The sequence below is a fragment of the Hemitrygon akajei genome, chromosome 13 (assembly GCF_048418815.1).
Source record: "Hemitrygon akajei chromosome 13, sHemAka1.3, whole genome shotgun sequence".
NCBI lineage: Eukaryota > Metazoa > Chordata > Chondrichthyes > Myliobatiformes > Dasyatidae > Hemitrygon > Hemitrygon akajei.
The window spans coordinates 53473578-53491092 of NC_133136.1; the positions used below are offsets into that span (position 1 = coordinate 53473578).

The 17515-nt window shown below is 39.8% G+C and overlaps 1 protein-coding gene across 2 annotated transcripts in view; it reads left to right on the forward strand.

Moving 5' to 3' along the window:
* Window positions 1-17515, forward strand: part of dlc1 (DLC1 Rho GTPase activating protein) — a 459645-nt gene that overhangs the window by 148625 nt on the left and 293505 nt on the right. For both annotated transcript variants that reach the window (XM_073064603.1, XM_073064602.1), the window contains exon 5: window positions 789-920. In XM_073064603.1, the coding sequence (XP_072920704.1) occupies window positions 789-920 (132 nt within the window). The remainder of the gene's footprint in view (window positions 1-788; window positions 921-17515) is intronic.

Sequence of the window (17515 nt, forward strand, 5' to 3'; positions counted from 1 at the left end):
AATTACAAGAAAAAGAAGAAACCAACACTCTGTAATACTCCTCGCTTTGATTTTTCTTATACCTCCTACTGTTCCCTCCCTCCCATTGTCATTGGGGGGAAACCCTCCTCTCATTCCTGCTTATCTCTTTGAAACAAGGACTCTCCTGCTTCATATGACTTGTAGATGAATGGACTCGGCAGCTACATGTTAATCATACAAGTCAATCTTCTTTAACCCTTCCAAAAGGGAGGAAACCACAATGACAACTTTCTAAAGCAAAAATGCCCCTGTTTGGCAACTAAAATAGTGATAACATCTCCTTTTGTTTCAGCCAAGCATAATGTCCATTCTCCAAAATGAGTGAAATCCAATTTCTGGGACATGATGAGTTGCAGTCATGTTTCAAACAATGTCAGAATACAAATTTGAAAACTTGCACAAGATCTGATTCCTTTCGTAGGGTTTTATGTAAGTCTCACCTCCAAATAATAGTAATATTACATTTTGTATCCATTTTAACTTGTAGTTGAAATGAAGATAAAGTCAGGATTGGTTAAGAAACATCAGTCCTCAAGTTTTTGGTCACGTTTTTCATCATTCCATGTAGTTTATTAAGACATGTCTGGTCATTTACTGGATACTTTAAAATAAAATGTCATAATTTTAATCAGAGATTTGTGCATATTTTGAATTTTGAACATATATATTAGATCAAGGAAAAAATATTTACTTCCTGATATCTAACTTCTGGAAGAATCGATGATCTTGTCTGGGCTAATATTATGTTTCCCATGCTCTATTGACAGGAGTTGGAATCTGATTCAGAAAATGGAGCAGATGTAGTTGTGATCAATCAAAACCAAAAAATGCATCTTGCCAACTCACAACTTGGACCAATATCTACAACGGCAGGTCCGGGTGCTAAACCAAAGACTGCGGTAGGTTTGGAAAATTTGAACAAACCAAAAATCGTTAATGTGAAAATTTGTTATAAATTGTAGTAATGGTTGTATCAAGACAGTAACCTATGAATGTTGACTGCTTTCGAAGGACCAAGTTTTGCTTTCTTTGTTGTAGTGCAAGGTTAAGTTTACAAAAATGCATAATATTTAAAGGAAATAATGCAAAACTTTTGGTAATGTTATGATATCTTCTGCACCAAAAAAGGGTTAACGAAATTTGGTGGAATACGATGACATTTAAAGTTGAGTGCGTGTTGAGGCTTTGTTACGGGTTATTTGATGCTATACTGGTATTAAATAAAACCTATGGCTGTGGCCATAGATGGGTGTAGAATTTTCGAGCATGACAAATGGAAAAGTTGACAGCTTTGGAGAAGACAGACCATAGATGGTACATATTTGCAAAATTACAATCTTAGACTAAGCCTATTTCCAACCACAATGAAGGAATAGCACAAGGAAAAAAATATCAGCTTATATGGAAGAAGACATTAAAATTAAATTACTTTAAACAGAAATTAAAGCAAAACACTTGGGTCACAGCACCCTGCAAGAAGACATCATCAGTACTTTCACCTTTAACGTTTCAACAACCCAAAAGAAAGCAACAAAGTATATCAAAAGGAATTTTGACATTGACTTTTAGACATGTAAATAAATCTTTGGATTAGTTGGATCTTAACATCAGTTTTAACTAGATTTCTCCAATCCGCAATGCAAAGCTTAAATGACAAAAGTTTAAAAAATTATCGAGGAAAGCAGAAATCAGCCCTGGAAATCTGGCAATGTCCCATTCATTCTTGAGGGAGCCTTGAGGGCTTGCAGCATCCCTGAATCTGGCAGGCTCCTCTGTGTACATTTTCCAAATTGGTTTCTCCCCGGCCTTCAGGCACTTGACCTGAGAGTTTCCTGCCAAGCCAGCTTCCATAGCAACATGACCAATTGCAATGTACGAGGAAGGGACGCTACCATGGCCATTCTCTATTGCTTATGTGTCATCGCCTTGACAGCACTGCACCACAAACAGCTGTCACATTCTTAAACATCATTTACATTAGAGTCAAAGACTATAGCATAAAAAGAGACAATCAACCCAATTTATCCACACGAACCAGTGGGCAGCCTTCCATACTAATCCAATCTCCCAGCACCTGACGCATGGCCTTCTCGGCTTAAGCAATTCAAATGCTCATCCAGACACTCTTAACTGCACTCAGTGACCCAGTTTCAACCACTTTTTGAAGTAGTCCATTCCACTTACTTGCCATTCTCTGGGTAGAGAAGGTCCACTTCAGATCCTCTCTTAATCTCTTTCCCCTTTCCATAAATCTATAGCATAACCTCCTTACTTTTAAATTCAAAGTCCCAACTAATGAAGGCCAATTTCTCATATGCCTTCCAAACCACATTATTTAACTGTGTTGCTACCTTCAAGGATTGAAGGATTTGTGTCCAAGGTCCGGCTGTTCCTCAGCTCTACCTACCATTCATTCTGAATGACCTAGTCTCATCAGTATTCCCAAAATGCACCCCCTCACATTTACCTTGATTAAACTCCAACTGCCACTATCTCACTGTAGTCTATTAATAACTTTTGCACTATCAACAACTCTGCCAATCTTTGTGTCATCCATAGACAGATTAATCATGTCTCCTATATCCAAATCCAAGTCATTTACGTATGTTATAAACAACAAGGGTCCTGGCGTTGAGCATTATGAAACACTACTGGTCACATGACATTCAATTGCAAAAACAACCCTCTCCACCTTCTGCCTCCTAGTGCCAAATATACACACCAAAATCTCTAAGAATCACAGGATTAAATTGTTCCTTCAAGGTTAGTTATAATATAGATACTTTATTGATCACAATGGAAATTACAGTGTCACAATAGCATTACAAGTGCACAGGTTTACAAATAACTCTAGATTTTGCATCCTCTTTTGCCCTCAGAAACATTTCCACTCATTCCATGTGCAAACTGAATGCCTGAGATTGACAATAAGACACAAGAGCAGTATTAGGCCATTTGGCCTATAGAATCTTCTCCACCATTACATCATGGCTGATTTATTATCCCTCTCAACCCCATTCTCTTGCTTTCTCCCCATATCCTTTGATCCCCTTATAAATCAAGAACCTATCGAGATTTGCTTTAAAAATATTCAATCACTTGGCTTCCACAGCTGTCCATGGCAATGAATTCAACATATTCACCACCCTCTGGCTAAAGAAATACCTTTTCATCTTTGTTCTAAATGGACGTCCCTCTATTCTGAGGCTGTGCCCTCTAGTCCTTGACTCACCCACTATAGAAAACACCATCTCCACATCCACACTGCCTAGGCCTTTCAATGTTCACCAAACTTCAATGAGATCCCCACTCATTCTTCTCAACTCCAGTGTGTACAATGTCCTTCATACATTAACCCTTTCATTCCCAGAATAATTCTTGTGAGCCACCTCTGGAACTTCTCCAAAGCCAGCACATCTTTTATTAGATAAGTGGCCCAAAACAGCTTACACTACTCCAAATGTGGTCTGACCAATGCCTTATAAAGCCTCAGCAACACATCCTTACTCTTATATTCTAACCTCTTGAGATGAATACCAACATTGCATTTGCCTTCCTTATAACCAACGCAACTTGTAAGTTAACCTTTAGAAATCCAGTACAAGAACTTCCAAGTTCCTTCACACCTCTTTTTACCCATTTTGAAAATAGTCTATGCAAGTACTCCTAAAAAAAAGTGTATGACCACACACTTCTCTACACTATATTCCATTGGCCACTTCAGCATCCATTCTCCAAATCTGTCCAAGCCCTTCTCCAGACTTGCTGCTTCCTCAACACTACCCACTCTTCCAATTGTCACTGACAGTCAACCAGAAGAGGACCCCCATTAGCCCCACTCTTTACTTGCCAAATAGCTAACCTTCCATCCTTGCTGGCATCTTTCCTGTAATACCATGGGCTCTTATCTTGCTAAACAGCCTCATGCATGGCACTTTGTCAAAGGCCTTCTGAAAATCCTAGAAAATCCACTGACTCTCCTTTGACTATCCTGCCTGTTATTTCCTTGAAGAATTCCAACAGATTTGTCAGGCAAAATTTCCCCGTAAAGAAATCTCATTGACTTTGGCCTACTCTATCATGTTCCTCCAAGTACCCCAAAGCCTCATCCTTAATAATGCATTCCAACAACTTCCCAACCACTGAAGCCAGACTAACTGCCATATAATTTCCTTTCTTCTGCCTTTCTCCCTTCTTAAGGAGTGGAGTGACATTAGCTATTTTCCAGTCCTCCAAAACCATTCCAGAATCTGGTGATTCTTGAAAGATTTTTAGTAATGCCTCCACAATCTCTTCAGCTACCTCTTTCAGAACCCTGGGGTGTAGTCCATCAGGCCTGGGTGATTTATCAACATTCAGACCTTTCAGCTTCCCAAGCACTTTCTCCTTAGTGAATGCAACTGTACTCACTTCTTCCCTTGACACTCTTGAATTTCTGGCTAGTGTCTTCCACAGCAAAGATCTACACAAAATATTTCGTAAGTCTATCCTCCACTTCTTTGCCCCCCATTTATCACCTCCCAGTTTCATTTTTCAGTGGTCCAGTATCCACTCTCACCTCTTTTTTACTCTTTTTATATATCTGAAAAAGCTTTTGATATCCTCTTTGATATTTTTAGCTAACTCACCTTATTGATTTGCCTTTTCTCTCCTTATAGTTCTTTTTATGGTTCATTGATCATGTTTCATGAACTTGCCAATATATCTGCCATTCCCCCTGCCTGCCACCAGCAATGCTCTACCTACAGATCCCTGTGTTACTTTGCCCTCAAGAAGCACTGTCCCTAACTCATCTCAGTCTGTATGTTCTTAATTGGTGCTGATTAGTCAAGCTAATAATAAATATTGAGCAAACAATCCTGTGTTCGAGGCAGCCAATCTCAGCTATTAGTAAAAAAATAAAATGCTGTAAGAACTCAGCAGGTCAGGCAGCATCTGTGAAGAGAGATGGCCAGGCCTTGACCCATGAAGAAACCTCTCCATTTCCATCCACAGGTGCTGTCTGACCTTTGGAGTTCCTCCAGCATTTTGTTTGTTGCTCTAGATTCCAGCACCCAGATTCTCTTATGTCTCAACTAGTAATGGCAGCTGGTACAGAAATGCTAAATCATTTAAATCAGTTCATAAAGGTATGGTTGTACTCATTAACACGACTGGCAGCAGCATCTAAAAAGGGGTATGAGGGAAACTGGGGAGAGACTAGGGGTAAACACAAGGAAATCTGCAGATGCTGGAAATTCAAACAACACGCACAAAATGCTGGTGGAACACAGCAGGCCAGGCAGCATCTATAAGGAGAAGCACTGTCGACGTTTCGGGCCAAGACCCTTTGTCAGGATGAGACCCTGTCCTGACGAAGGGTCTCGACCCAAAACGTCGACAGTGCTTCTCCTTATAGATGCTGCCTGGCCTGCTGTGTTCCACCAGCATTTTGTGTGTGTTAAGAGACTAGGGGTGGAAGCTGGCAGCAGGAAAGAGAGAAAATGGGTGGTCAGAGGAAGACAGGAGCTTGACAGTTAATGAAGAACATTTTTGTGCAGAAGGAGAAGTGCCTTAGGATTTGGTAAATAACCAGGGTCATGAAGACCAATTTCTCGCCAATTTTGTTTTCTCAATCAAAAGGGTTCAAAAGGTGAACATTTGATGGATGCCATTGTATTACTTTTGAGTGCAGAGGGACAGAAGAGTGGCTATTAGCATTATTCTGAAACTGCAGTGACCCCCACCAAAAAGCACAATGCTAGCATGCTGACATCGTGCACTGATCATAGATTCACAATGGAAAGCTGTATTTCCATGCAGAACAAATCTGGCTTGGCACAAACCTGTGACGTAAGCACATGACAGGAACCAATATGTACTGCCCGTAAACAACATTTGTACATACAGTAAATGTACAATACATCAAAAATTAAAAAGCACGATTGACCCAGACTCTGTGAATTGTTATGTTTTTCGCCTGAGCACACAATAATTTATAGAATTGAAATTTAAAGTAACTAAGGCTTATCAGGACTGTATTATGGATGGTTCTGGAAAAAAAACAAGTGCCTCTTTCTTTTGGAAGGAGTTGATTTGTGAGGGGTAGGTCTTGTGGAGATGAGTAATGTCCCCATTACACTCAATTACCACATTACCAGGGTTATATTGACAAGAGGAAGAATTAAAGCCATTCAGATGTAACCAGCTATGTAATTTAATTTAACCTTCCACATTGCTCCTAATGTCTTGAATTATTTACTCTCTGCTGTTCATCAGTGAACTTAGGTCAGACCACACAGGAGTGGCAGCACGGAATGTCTGACCAGCTTATGATGACATTTAATCAATGGGAAGTGAAGTGTTGTCAATCTCCTTGGATACTTGTCATGATAACAAAAATGCAACTCCTCGGGAAAATTAAGTTCATTTATTTCCCTGACTCATTTACACACTGAAGTATTATGAATTATGCTATTAAAGTAACATTCAGTTGCTACACTACATTTGTTGCCCTTGAAAAGTGAAAGTAACTTTTTTTAACCATGCCATTGTATCACTACACTACTTAGTTAATCAATTTGTAAAGCTGAAGCGACCTGCGTCTGTTTACTGACTCCTCTGCCACAGGCTGTGAGAGGAGACAAACATTAGGCAACATTTTTTGTATTTTAAAGTTTTCCGCTGATAATGGTACAGATAGGTGAACTAATTTCAGATGAGATATCACTGACAGGATGGCAATATTGGCCGGGAGGCAGCAGATAATAGTGTTGCCTCACAGTTCCAGTAATCCAGTTTTGATCCTAACTTCCAGTGCCATCTGTGTGGCATTTGCATTTTCATCCTGACTATCTCCCGGGTGTTCCGACTTCCTCCCACTGGTGGTTTCTCTAAATAATAACCTTGTGCAAGCAGGTAGTGGGAAATTCAGAAGGGAGCTGAAGGACAAATGAGAGGGTTACATAGAACAGGGAACTGTATAGCATGCACAGGTTCTTCTACCCATCATGTTGCACTGACCTTTTAACCTGCTCCAAGACCGATCTAACCCCTTCCTCCCACATAGCCCTCCATTTTTCTTTCATCTATATGCCTAAAGGTCTCTTAAACGTCCCTAATGTATCTGCTTTTACCACCATTCCCAGCAGTAAATTCCTTTCACTCAACATTCTCTGGGCAAAAGATTTTCTGCTGACATTCCCTCTATTCTTTCCTCCAATCATCTTAAAAGAATGCCCTCTCATATAAGCCATTGCCAACCTGGGAAAGATGTGCCTGCTCTTCACGCTATGTATGCCTCATATCATCTTATACACCTCTGAGGTCTCCTCTCAAATTCCTTCACTCTGAAGAGAATAGGACTAGCTCTCTCAACCTTTGCTCTTAAGACATATTGTCTAATTGTGATAAATCTCTGTCCCCCCCTCTCTAAAGCCTCCACTTTGTTCCCTACAATGAGACAGCCAGAGCTAAACACAGTATTCCGAACATGGTCTAACCAGAGTTTTATAGAGCTGCAGCATATATAGCATTTTATAGAGATTTGTCATGCAAATGGATAGGATGCTTTCAATAGTGCATCTGTAAAACTTAGTTGAATGTGTAAAAATTAGACTGCAGACTGATTGGGTGATAAGTAGTCTGAATTAATCTTGTCTTGTGAACTGGACATAAACTGGGCAATTTTCCATATTCCAGGAAAGATACCAGTACAACAATAATACTGGAACAATTTGAATGTATGATAGTGTAAAATTGAATATGTCCACTCCATGGCATATGCATCCAATTTATAACAAAGTAGGGCTGTATGAATCAAATCTATGACAATGAGGGGCATGTGCATTCAACCTTTGACAGTGTAAAAACAGGCATAGCCAGTCTGTGACTGTACAAAGGACCTGTAACAGTTTTGGCTGGTGTTCTCGGTTAGGATCAAATGTTAGAATGTGCTTCATGTCACAGCTGAATTAGAATTCAGATGCTTAGATTTTACAGATAAATGAGACAAGTTCTTTAAGTGCAAACTTTGGCTCATGTGTGCTATATTCATTTTCAACCTTGTAAAATTTGCACAATGAGAAATGATACTGGAAAGCTTCAGAAGACTGTGATCGTTCTGGAAACCAGGCAGATCAGGTTCAGTTCTTGCATTATCATATTTAACTGATCTCTAATACAGCGGTGATATTTTAAACTGACACTAATTCCTTGATCTTAGACAGAAGGGAATTCGGCTTCATTCATATTTTTTTTTCAAAAGTTACATGTTGGTTTCCACTATGTTATGAAGGGATCCTGGACTGGGTATTTCCGGCAAATCCAATTTGTCCCAAACTGATATTTCCTCTCTGGATTCATGAAGATCAATCAGCTGGTTGAATTTTTCCAGCACTAGCAGCAAATGCAGAAACTTTCTCCAGCATGATGCACCATCCTCCACAGAGGCTTAAGGGAAGGGAAACAATTGTATTGCAGTGGATAACAGATACAATTACTGCAGTGATGAGTGTAGCAGTGCGACTCCAGGACTGTCTATTTTAATGTTATAACACTAAGGCATTCTTTAATTTTGTCTGTCGGCTCTTTTAAATAGCTGCATTTCCATTCTGTCAGAACTGACCATGCCAACACCCATGTGCTGAGCTTTTTAATTCTCATCTTGCTTGTGGACTATAAGACTCAGATTTTGCGCTGACACTCTCATAAATCAGCTCTCTCATAGTCTTCAAATGACTGGATTATGAACTTCATGACTTCAAGGTTTCTGAATAACCCTATTGTAAGATAGCTGAATTATTGTCCAAATATTACCTTTGACCCAAGTTACTGCTAGTGTACCTTCTTTCACAGGTCTCAGACTCAGAATAACTTTTGGACTAACTGTCACTGATCTAAAACTCCAGCTAGTTTTGGAAGCATATTTCTCAAACAACTTGTGGATTCTGTCATTGATTCCTTCTGCCCTCTTATCTCATTGTTACCACAATACTGTATCTCTTTCACCTATTGACATGCCCAGACCTTAATAATAGACACCCAAACAGTTGGTACTCAAAGCCTCTAAAAGAACACCTTTAATATTCACTTCATGTTTCACAGACGCTATATTTATTAATGTTTCTCATTCTCGCTACAGATCCATCTCTGGTGATATCCTATTGCTATTCATCACCACAATTTACTCAGTATTACACAACATTTCCCAGTATCTCCAGGACACAACTCCTGCATGATTTGGCCAAACTACTTTCTTACATCAAACTCAATGCCTGAGAGATATATATAATGTAGAACTTTCAATCTTTCTAATGGCAAATAATTTTGTGGCAGAACTATCTTTTTATGAGTTCAGTAAACTCTCAGCTAATACCACAATATGATCAAAGAATATATGGATGGCTCTGTTTAGTTTTCTGTGTATTGTTGGTTTCTTCAAATTCAGTGGAGTTAAACAAAATGTCATCTTACCATCTCTGAGATGAACAGAAATACTCTAGTCTCTGTGACCAGTAGTGAGTTCAACAGAGTGTTGAAAGTTTGCATCACAAAGAGTAACATCTTTCTCTGAACTGCATTGAACAGAGAACTTTATGCACTTCTACAAGTCAAAAATGAGATTTTCTTCCTGTTTTGTGCAATCCTTTTCCAATGATCCAGCACTTTGTGTTGGTCAGAATCAATTTAATATCACTGCTAAAGGGTCATTGCACACACCAATACTGCAGTTTAAAAAAAATTATTTATTTTAAAGTGTTATTTTAGAAGAAAAGCTGTTTAGAAGAAAATACTGAGTTTCAATTGTATTTCTCTGTCTACAATAAGTACTTATTCAGTATGGCATTACCTAAATACAACAGACAATCACCAGGGTCATAGACAAAGTCAATAATCAGACGTTTTCATAGTGTTGAGGAATTAAGAATTAGACTCCATGGGTTTAAGGTGAAAGGGGATAAATTTAATAGGGATCTGAGGGGCAACTTTTTCACCAGGGGGTGATTAGCATGTGGAGTGAGTTGCCAGAGGAAGTGGTTAAAGCAAGTACATTAACACCATTTAAAAACTACTTGGACAAGTTTATGGATAGGGCAGGTTTAGAGGGATGTGGGCCAAATGCAGGCTAGTTGTACTAACTTGGATAGAAATCTTGGACACTATAAACTAGCTGGGCTGATGGGCCCATTTCCATGCTGAATGACTCTGACTCTAATATCTGTTATCTGCATTAATAAATGAAGCAAATGTGATAATCAGCAGATTAGACACTTATCTACTTTGGTAGAGATTGCATGCTGAATGCAAATTTACTAAATCCTTGGGTGGCCAGTATTATCAATAAAAACTGAGATTAAAGCCAATAATTACTTACTATCTGACACTTTAAAAAAATCTGATTCATTAAGTAATGGTAAGGTATCCAATGCCTGTGGAAACTATTTATGCCAAGTTTATCCTACCATCAATTCCTGATGCCTTGTGCTTCCAAAAATTTTGTTTGCCATGTTGAATACTTTACCCACTGATGAATACGTATTTCTTTTACTTTTCCCTGTTCACTTTTAAGCATCACCTATGTGAAGACCTCTGGTTCATATCACCAAAAGTAAATTCTTCACATTAAATTCGCTTTTATCCTATATCTTGTGCACCATGATGTCAGTTGGCAAAGTTTCAAATGTGGATAAGAAAATGAGAATGCCATACATTTTCAATTTGCTGCTAACAAAACAAATCTCTTATTAATCACATTGGGGCAAGAGTGACCAAATGACAATATAATGTACCATGTTTACTTCAAGTCATGTATAAGTGAAAGATCTCCAAACAATTTAAAGCATAGATAGAGTCCTGAATGAAATGTAATTGCTGTCATTAACAGAGATTTTGATGTACTTGGAGGCATCTAGACATGCACAGTTTAAAGTTCAAAGCAAATTTATTATTAATGTACATATATTTTACCATATGTTTTACATGTATTAATATACATAAAATATACCTTAAGATAAATTTTCTTGCCGGTATTTACAGGGGAAAAAGAATACAATAGAATTTTATCAAAAACTATATGTAAACAGACAAAGTCTAAGAAACATCAATGTGCAAAAGAAGACAAACTGTTCAAATAAAAATAATACTATGAACATAAGTTTTAAGAGTCCTTGAAAGTTGTAGAGTCAGTTCCTAGTGATGATTAAAGTTATCAATGCCAGTTCAGGAGTCTGATGGTAGTAGGGTAAAGCTGCTCTGGTACTGTTTGTAAGGAGTTTGTATGTTATCTCTATGATTGCATGTGTTTCTTCTCTATTGTCCGGTTTCCTCCCACATTCCTAAGATGTACAGGTTAGTAGGTTAATTGGTTACATGGGTGTAATTGGGCAGCACAAAATCCTGGGGCCGAAAGGTCCTCTTCCTTTGCTGCATCTCTAAATAAATAAAAATGAAATAAGTTGTTCCTGAACTTGGTGGTGTAGGACCTAACACTTCAGCACCTCCTGCCCTATGGTAGTAATGAGAAGAGAGCATAGCCCGGATGCTTAGGATCATTGATGATGGATGTTACATCCCATGTAAATGTAGTCAGTGGTAGGGAAAGTTTTGGTAGGGATGAAATGGGCTGTATCCACCACTTTATGTAGCCCTTTCCAATCCTAGGCATTGGTGCTTCCACATCATGCCGTAATGTAACCAGTTAGGATACTCTCTGCTGTAGATCTCTAGAAGTTCGTCAAACGTTTCGATGACATGTCGAATTTACACAAACTGCGAAGAATGTAGAGTCACTGCCATGCCTTCTTTTTGATGAACACTCATGTCTGGATTCACTCAGCTGAAGAAGTTCTGCCACATTTAATTAAGAGAGTCCACTCGCCTCAGTATTAAGTGGCGCCAGAGTCAAGCCAACATTGAATCCTGATGGACAGCATAGCCTGGCTACTCTGCATAATTCTACTAGCTAGTTAAAATATCTTCTGCTGTTTCTGCTGCTTATTAATTGGCTGCACATTAAAACTTCACCAACTTAGCATAGGAATGACTCATTCCATTATATAAGTAATCATTGGCATCAGGCTCCATTTTGGAAAACTATGCCTAACTGTGTGGGTTGAGATTCTAAATCGGAGAAGAGCCGGTTCTGATGGTACTAGAAAGGGTCTGGCAAGTGTGGATCACTTTCTGGCAAAAGTATACTTGGTAAGTGGGAGGCCATCAAAAGTGAAATTTTCAGAGTACAAAGCTTGGATGGGCCTGTCAGAATAAAAGGTAAAGATAATAGGTTTAGGGAACCTTGGTCCTGGTTAGGAAATAAGGAAGCACATAGCAGGTAGGAACAATTGAGATACTTATGGAGTATAAGCAAGCGAACACTTAAGAAAATAAATCAGGAGGGATAAGCAGCACACACAAAATGCTGGAGGAACTCAGCAGGCCAGGCAGAATCAATGGAAAAAATGTTTTGGGCCGAAACCCTTCGGCAAGACTGGAAAAAAAATGCTGACAAGTAGATTTAACCCCTTTTCTCAATTCCTCCGTCTCCACCGCATCTGCTTTCAGGATGAGGCTTTTCATTCTAGAACAAAGAAGATGTCCTCCTTTTTCAAAGAAAGGGGCTTCCTTTCCTCCACCATCAACGCTACCCTCAACCGCATCTCTTCCATTTCACGCACGTCTGTTCTTACCCCATCCTTCCACCACCCTACCAGGGATAGGGTTACTCTTGTCCTCACCTACCACCCCAACAGCCTCCGCGTCCAGCACATAATTCTCCAAATCATCCGCCATCTCCATGGGGATGCCACCACCAAGCACATCTTTCCCTCCTCCACACCAAGCACACTTTCTGCTCTCTGCAGGGATCACTCCCTATGCGACTCCCTTATCCATTCATCTCTCCCTGCTGATCTCCCTGCAAGCAGACCAAGTGCTACACCTGCCCTTAAACCTCCTCCCTCACTACCATTCAGGGCCCTAAATAGTCCTTCCAGGTGAGGCGACACTTCATCTGTGAGTTTATTGGGGTCATTTACTGTGTTTGGTGCTCCTGGTGTGGCCTCCTGTACATCGGTGAGACTCAACGAAGATTGGGAGACTGCTTTGTTGAGCATCTCAGCACCATCCACCAGAACAAGCGGGATCTCCCAGTGGCCATCCATTTTAATTCCACTTCCTATTCCCATTCCAATATGTCCATCCATGGCTTTCTTCAGTGTCATGATGAGGTCATTCTTAGGTTTGAGGAACAACACCTTATCTTCCATTTGGGTAGCCTCCAACCTGACAGCATGAACATTGGCTTCTCAAACTTCCATTAATGTCCCCTAACACCCCCCCCCCACTTCTCTTTTTCCCATCCCCTTTTACCTCTCTCTCCTCATCTCACCAATCAACTTCTCAGCTCTTTACTTCATCACTCCCCCTCCAGGTTTCACCTATCACCTGGTGGTTCTCTCTCCCCTCTCCCAACCCTTTAAATCTACTCCTCGTTTTTTCTGCAGTCCTGCTGAAGGTTTTCAGCCCAAAATGCCAACTGTACTTATTTCCATAGATGTTGCCTGGCCTACTGAGTTCCTCCAGCATTTTGTGTGTGTTGCTGAAATTTCCAGCACCTGCAGATTTTTTCATGTTTGTCAAGAGGGCTAAAAGAAGGCATGAGGTTGCTCGAGCAGACAAGGTGACAGAGAATCCTAAGGGATTCTACAGGTATGTTAAGACCAAAATTGATCCTCTGGAAGATCAGAATGGTAATCTATGTATGGATCCAAAAGAGATGGGGAAGATCTTAAATGGATTTTTTGCATTTGTATTTACTCAAGAGATGGACAGAAGAGTCTGCAGAAGTGAAGCAAAGCAACAGCAAGGTCATGTCCCCAATGCAAATTACAAAGGAGGAGGTGTTTGCTGTCTTGAGGCAAGTTAGGGTGGATAAATCCTCAGGGTCTGACTAAGTGTTCCCTTGTACCCTATGGGAGACAAGTGCAGAAATTGCAGGTGCTCTCTCAGAGATATTTAGATCATTCTTAGCAACAGGTGAGGTACCAGAGGACTGGAGGGTAGCCAATGTGGTTTTGCTATTTAATAAAGGTTCTAAAATATAACTAGGAAATTAAAGGCTGGGGAGCCAGACATTGGTAGTGGGAAAGTTATTAGAAGGTATTCTAAGGGACCAGACACATGAGTATTTGGATAGAAAGGGACCAATTAACGATAGTGAGCATGGCTTTGTGCATTGTAGGTTGTGTCTAACCAATCTTACAGAATTTTTCAAGGAAGTTACCAAGAAAGTTGATGAAGACAAGGCAGTGGATGTTGTCTACATGGACTTTAGCATGACATATACAGAGTAAACAGAAAGGGCAGAGTATTCAAACTGATGAAAGGATCTTGTGCCTTCTGCAAATCTGATCATTCCGCCTCAATTACTCAGTTAATGGAAATTTTGTATAAAACTGGGGGGAAAAGATAAACAAATTGCTTAGGTGTACAGTTTGCAAAATTCGACAGAGATGAGCGGGGAAGGAAGATCTTGGGGACTGGATAGCTTGTGATCAAAAAAACCAACATTTAGCCCTGTTCTTGAGTCTTTATCAGGGCACGCCAATGTAGATAGATCATTTTCCTCTGTCTGGAACTTCAGTATATATCTATTTAAAAATGGGTCTATTGTAAAGAAAAGAAATAACTGTATAGCTTCTAAACCTGTGGGGTCTCTACCTCCCTCTGTAACTGCATCCTCAACGTCCTCATTGGAGACTACATTCAGTATGGATCAGTGATAATATCTTCTCCTCACTTGCAATTAATACAGGCACACCTCAAGGATACATACTTAGCCTATTGCTCTACTCTCTCTACACTCATAGATAGATAGATAGATAGATAGATACTTTATTCATCCCCATGGGGAAATTCAACTTTTTTTCCAATGTCCCATACACTTGTTGTAGCAAAACTAATTACATACAATACTTAACTCAGTAAAAAATATGATATGCATCTAATTCACTATCTCAAAAAGCATTAATAATAGCTTTTAAAAAGTTCTTAAGTCCTGGCGGTAGAATTGTAAAGCCTAATGGCATTGGGGAGTATTGACCTCTTCATCCTGTCTGAGGAGCATTGCATCGATAGTAACCTGTCGCTGAAACTGCTTCTCTGTCTCTGGATGGTGCTATGTAGAGGATGTTCAGAGTTATCCATAATTGACCGTAGCCTACTCAGCGCCCTTCGCTCAGCTACCGATGTTAAACTCTCCAGTACTTTGCCCACGACAGAGCCCGCCTTCCTTACCAGCTTATTAAGACGTGAGGTGTCCCTCTTCTTAATGCTTCCTCCCCAACACGCCACCACAAAGAAGAGGGCGCTCTCCACAACTGACCTATAGAACATCTTCAGCATCTCACTACAGACATTGAATGACGCCAACCTTCTTAGGAAGTACAGTCGACTCTGTGCCTTCCTGCACAAGGCATCTGTGTTGGCAGTCCAGTCTAGCTTCTCGTCTAACTGTACTCCCAGATACTTGTAGGTCTTAACCTGCTTCACACATTCTCCATTAATGATCACTGGCTCCATATGAGACCTAGATCTCCTAAAGTCCACCACCATCTCCTTGGCCTTGGTGATATTGAGACGCAGGTAGTTTGAGTTGCACCATATCACAAAGTCCTGTATCAGTTTCCTATACTCCTCCTCCTGTCCATTCCTGACACACCCCACTATGGCCGTGTCATCAGCGAACTTCTGCACATGGCAGGACTCCGAGTTATATTGGAAGTCTGATGTATGTCATCACAAGTCATGACAGTATAGCTAGGCATAAATTTGCCGATGAACCCACTGTTCTTAGTAAAATCTCAGACGGCGACATGCGGGCAAACTAGAGTGAGATTGATCAGTTGGTTGAATGGTGTTATGGCAACAACCTTCCACCAAGTATCAGCAAGATCAAGGATCATGAAATTCCAGAAAGGGAAGTCAGGGAACATGCCAAGTCCTCAGTGAAGGACTAACAGTTGAAAGGGTGAACAGCTTTACATTCCTGGGTGTCATCCTCTTGGAGGATCTATCCTGACCCCAACACATTGATCAATCATGAAGAAGGCTTGCCAGTGGCTGTACTTTGTTTGAAATTTGAGGAGATTTGGTCTGTCACCAAAGACTCTTACAAATTTCTATAGATGTACAGTGGAGAACATTCTAACTGGTTGCATCACAGCCTGGCATAGAGTCCACTGCATAGGATTGCAAATGGCTGCAGGGGGTGTAAACTCTGCCAGCTTTGTTATGAGCACAACCCGCCCAACCAATGAGGATATCTTCAAGAGGTATTGTCTGAAGAAGGTGGCATCCATCATTAAAGATCCTCATCATCTGGGACATGCCCTCTTCTTGTTTCTACCATCAGAGAGGAGATACAGGAGCCTGAACACCTACACTCAACAATTCTTCTTCTCCATGATCAGATTTCAGAAAGATCCATGAAGCCATGAATACTACCTCATTATTCCACTTTTTGCACTGCTTTTTAAATTTGGATTTATAGAAATTTTATGTCTTCACTGCACTGCTGATGTAAAACAACAAACTTCACTTTGTATAAGACAGTGATAATTAACCTGTTTCTGATTTTGGTCATTTTATGGCATCTTTCACAACTTCTGAATGCTTTGTTGTTTATTGCCAATGAAATACTTTTGAAGCATGTTTTTGAAATGTAGGTAAATGACTTATGAGTCTGATTTGTTTACATTGTGGACTGAGTCCACCATTAATACCTTACTGAATTGGTGCTACCCTAATCCAGTTATCCTAAAGTTAAAAAAAAACAGTGCTCAGTTTGAATCAGAATCAAAATCAGGTTTATTTAGTTTTCATGACATATGCCAGTGATATTAAGCCTGATTCTGAAAAGACAAGTCTAACCCCAAACTTGAAAGTCACGCAGTTCACAAGAGAATCCCCAAATCTGGGATTACATACTTCACCCTTCATTACTTCGTAGCTTTGTTCCAACTATTGTGCAGGATCAAGCTTTATCTCTTGTACATTAGTCTAATTCGCCAAAATGTCTAGCAATGAAGTAGGCCCAAAGTGAATCATCACAAGGAACCTTCTGCAATTTAAGCATAGCTGTTGTGACTTTCAAATGCTGCAGCTAGCTAGATTAACTCAATTAGCTTTGTTAAAGTTGGTAATACATCCCTGCAAAGTCAACACATTTGAAATTGGTGAGGAAATAAAATTAAAACTAACCTATTCTTTTTAACATTTATTGTGCAGCTTAAAAATTCAGCATTGCCCTCATCTGAATTCATGAGCCTTGTATTTATGAGTTTAATTTATCTATGTGGTTGGCCTCTTTTGTTAAGATCTAAATATTATGTAACACACTTTCCTTTTAAAAAATGAAGAAAATCTTCCTTCTGTATAATAATGACATTAATGATCTGAAATATATGGCCATTCCCAAACTCTGCTGCAATAGAAGCTGCTCCTAGTTTTATCCAAA